General features: G+C 37.2%; 1 protein-coding gene across 1 annotated transcript in view; it reads left to right on the top strand.

The window, feature by feature from the left end:
• The first annotated feature begins 1,897 nt into the window (after nt 1–1,897).
• Nucleotides 1,898–3,791, top strand: part of LOC140321115 (leucine-zipper-like transcriptional regulator 1) — a 7,435-nt gene continuing 5,541 nt past the window's right edge. Inside the window, exons 1-4 of the mRNA XM_072397986.1 lie at nt 1,898–2,053; nt 2,228–2,320; nt 3,078–3,173; nt 3,413–3,599. Of these exons, the coding sequence (XP_072254087.1) occupies nt 1,898–2,053; nt 2,228–2,320; nt 3,078–3,173; nt 3,413–3,599 (532 nt within the window). The remainder of the gene's footprint in view (nt 2,054–2,227; nt 2,321–3,077; nt 3,174–3,412; nt 3,600–3,791) is intronic.

Below are 3,791 nucleotides of genomic sequence, written 5' to 3'. Positions count from 1 at the left end.
TAAAGTGGGACAATACCTGTGGAGGGATTGGAAGGCAAAGCACAGGAGCTTGAATTTGATTCTAAGGTGAAATGGAAGCCAGTGAAGAGATCTACAAAGAGATGCAGTGGAAGAGGAGCCGTGGGAAGAATTGATGAGTCTGGCTGCAGCATTGATAATAGATTGTAGAGGAGAGAGTCGGGTTAGTGGAATACCAGAGAGAAGGATGTTACAGTAGTCCAGACGGGAGATGATAAAATCGTGTACAAGGAGTTTGGTGGTCTCGGGACAAGTAGGGGCGGATTTTTGAGATGTTGCGTAGGTGAAAGTGACAGGACCTGGAAATGTTCTGAATATGGGGGGTAAATGAGAGGGTAGAGCCAAAGGTGCCTGAGGGGAGAGCCGAATAACAGTGTGGTTAACAGTTAGAAATATGTCAGGGGGAGATGGGTTGTCTTTTATCCAGGTTTTAAAAATCGTTCAGACGTCCATGATGGGATGGCTGACGGGCAGCAAGAGTCCTTATCCAGGACTGAGGGAGACATGTCAGGGGTGGACAGATAGACTAAGCCCATGTAATCCCCCCCTTTTTATTGTTTAATATCAGTATACTTTTATTTGCATTTCTAATATAATCACTTTTTTCTGTTTTATCTCCACCTTCACTTTTCTTTCTTTTGTCTAGCAGGATAATCAGTCCTTTTTTTTTAGTTAGTTGTTCTTCCGTAGTTTATTTCATCCAGAAAAATTGAACTCAAAATACCATTTCTGTTTTGTACAAATTTTTTCATTGATGACATGTAGGACCTTGTATTGTGTGTGTTACAGTTGCCCAGTGGCCGTCTCTTTCATGCTGCAGCTGTGATTGCGGATGCAATGTACATCTTTGGGGGCACCGTAGATAATAACGTCAGAAGTGGAGAGATGTATCGCTTTCAGGTAAATAAATTAAAATAAATGGGGATGTATTGTTCTACCATTAAATGAGAACTAGTAATTCTGTATTTTCAGAGCTTTCCTACTAGATTTACAGTTTTGTTTTATGTAGTAGTAATTATTGGTGCAGTGAGGTAAGTATTTTATATTTATGTATATATTTTTCCTGTTTTGCAGTTCTCCTGTTACCCCAAATGCACTTTACATGAGGACTATGGAAGGCTTTTTGAGAACCAACAATTCTGTGATGTGGAGTTTATTTTAGGGGAGGTAAGTTCTAGCTGTAAGGTATAAATGCCAAGTTGAGGATTATAAAATTGTTAATACCCAGGTGACTTCCTACCATGTTCTGTTCTGTACCTCTGGTGCAGGTATTTATATTTTCCTTTTTTAGGGACTGGTGGCCCAGTATTGTTTTGATATGTATCTAAAGCATGTCCTATGGAGAACAACAATGGCCCAACAGAACTTTCATCCACTAGTGCTCACTGCCACAGGTAGTGATTGTTTTCCCAATTGTTTTTTAGTAAGGACCAGATGTCTTTTGACATTGTGGTTTTCCAGCACAGTTGTTCTATATAAAATTTTCATCCTTTTCCTGTCTGATTTATTCTGTTTAATTCAGATCCTTAAATGTCAAAATTTCCTTTAATGCCAGATTGTCTCTAGTATGCAAACCAAAGAGCTATATTTAATTTTGCCTTGCTTGGGGGCAGGGAGTATTTCATTTGGCTTCTTCGTACTCTGTAAGACACATTGGCATGCTTATATTCTGTAAAGTAATCTATGTCTGAATAGCTTTTTCTAATCATACTGGCCACCAAGTGAAGAAGGTATTCTGACCAAACAATTGCCTGTTGGCTTTTTTAAATATCTTTTCTTCTGAAGACCTAAACAATATGTAACAATTGCTAAACATATTTATTGAAATAAGCAAGAAACTTTGTATTCAAAGCTCAGAATCTCTGTATTGTTTTCTAATATGGACATTTACAATGTACCTTTATTTCCCCCTTTTGTGTTACAGTTGCCCAGTGGCCGTCTCTTTCATGCTGCAGCTGTGATTGCGGATGCAATGTACATCTTTGGGGGCACCGTAGATAATAACGTCAGAAGTGGAGAGATGTATCGCTTTCAGGTAAATAAATTAAAATAAATGGGGATGTATTGTTCTACCATTAAATGAGAACTAGTAATTCTGTATTTTCAGAGCTTTCCTACTAGATTTACAGTTTTGTTTTATGTAGTAGTAATTATTGGTGCATGGAGGTAAGTATTTTATATTTATGTATATATTTTTCCTGTTTTGCAGTTCTCCTGTTACCCCAAATGCACTTTACATGAGGACTATGGAAGGCTTTTTGAGAACCAACAATTCTGTGATGTGGAGTTTATTTTAGGGGAGGTAAGTTCTAGCTGTAAGGTATAAATGCCAAGTTGAGGATTATAAAATTGTTAATACCCAGGTGACTTCCTACCATGTTCTGTTCTGTACCTCTGGTGCAGGTATTTATATTTTCCTTTTTTAGGGACTGGTGGCCCAGTATTGTTTTGATATGTATCTAAAGCATGTCCTATGGAGAACAACAATGGCCCAACAGAACTTTCATCCACTAGTGCTCACTGCCACAGGTAGTGATTGTTTTCCCAATTGTTTTTTAGTAAGGACCAGATGTCTTTTGACATTGTGGTTTTCCAGCACAGTTGTTCTATATAAAATTTTCATCCTTTTCCTGTCTGATTTATTCTGTTTAATTCAGATCCTTAAATGTCAAAATTTCCTTTAATGCCAGATTGTCTCTAGTATGCAAACCAAAGAGCTATATTTAATTTTGCCTTGCTTGGGGGCAGGGAGTATTTCATTTGGCTTCTTCGTACTCTGTAAGACACATTGGCATGCTTATAATCTGTAAAGTAATCTATGTCTGAATAGCTTTTTCAAATCATACTGGCCACCAAGTGAAGAAGGTATTCTGACCAAACAATTGCCTGTTGGCTTTTTTAAATATCTTTTTTTCTGAAGACCTAAACAATATGTAACAATTGCTAAACATATTTATTGAAATAAGCAAGAAACTTTGTATTCAAAGCTCAGAATCTCTGTATTGTTTTCTAATATGGACATTTACAATGTACCTTTATTTCCCCCTTTCTGACATTAGAAAGAGGAGAAGGTTAGAGGACACACAGCTATTGTGACTGCTCGATGTAAATGGCTAAGGAAAAAGATTACTCAGGCAAGAGAGCATCAGAGACAAGTAAGTAGTACAATTATTTATTTATTTTTAATAATGTTCAGAAAGTGATAGACAATATTTCCTAAGTGATTTGGTCCTGAACTGGTGTGAAGCTTTAACAGCTGGCACTGGTCGGACCCAAAGTTTACTGTGATAAGGTGAGCTGTTATTTAAATCTTATCAGTCACAGACTTTTTTCAGGTTTTTGTAAGTTTCTGTATTATGATACACAAAACTCTTCTTGCATTTTCTTTAACCAGAAATTAAAACCGGATTCAGAGGATGAATGCCAAAGTACACCACAAAAACAAGAAAATAGTGCTGGCAATGCAAAACTGTTTAGATCTCAGCCCATGCTGGAAGTTGTCATCAGGGATGCTGAACCACGGCCCTTTGAATTGCTCATGCAGTTCTTGTATACAGACAAGATAAAATACCCACGGAAAGGTCAGTAGGGCTTTTCCTTTTCTTTTGGTGGTCAGTAGTTTTTTGACTACTGACCTTACTCTTTTGGAGTTTGAACTCGAACTTTGAACTTTGAAGCGTTCACAAACACCAAATTATATAACATTGGTCCTGCTGAAATTATGTCTTTGGGTATAGTTACTGTCTGTAATATTTGCATGTTGGTATAACAGA

This window comes from Pyxicephalus adspersus, unplaced genomic scaffold (genome assembly GCF_032062135.1).
Source record: "Pyxicephalus adspersus unplaced genomic scaffold, UCB_Pads_2.0 Sca765, whole genome shotgun sequence".
Classification (NCBI taxonomy): domain Eukaryota; kingdom Metazoa; phylum Chordata; class Amphibia; order Anura; family Pyxicephalidae; genus Pyxicephalus; species Pyxicephalus adspersus.
Note: the sequence above shows the minus strand (reverse complement) of the source record. Positions and strands in the feature narration are given on the sequence as shown.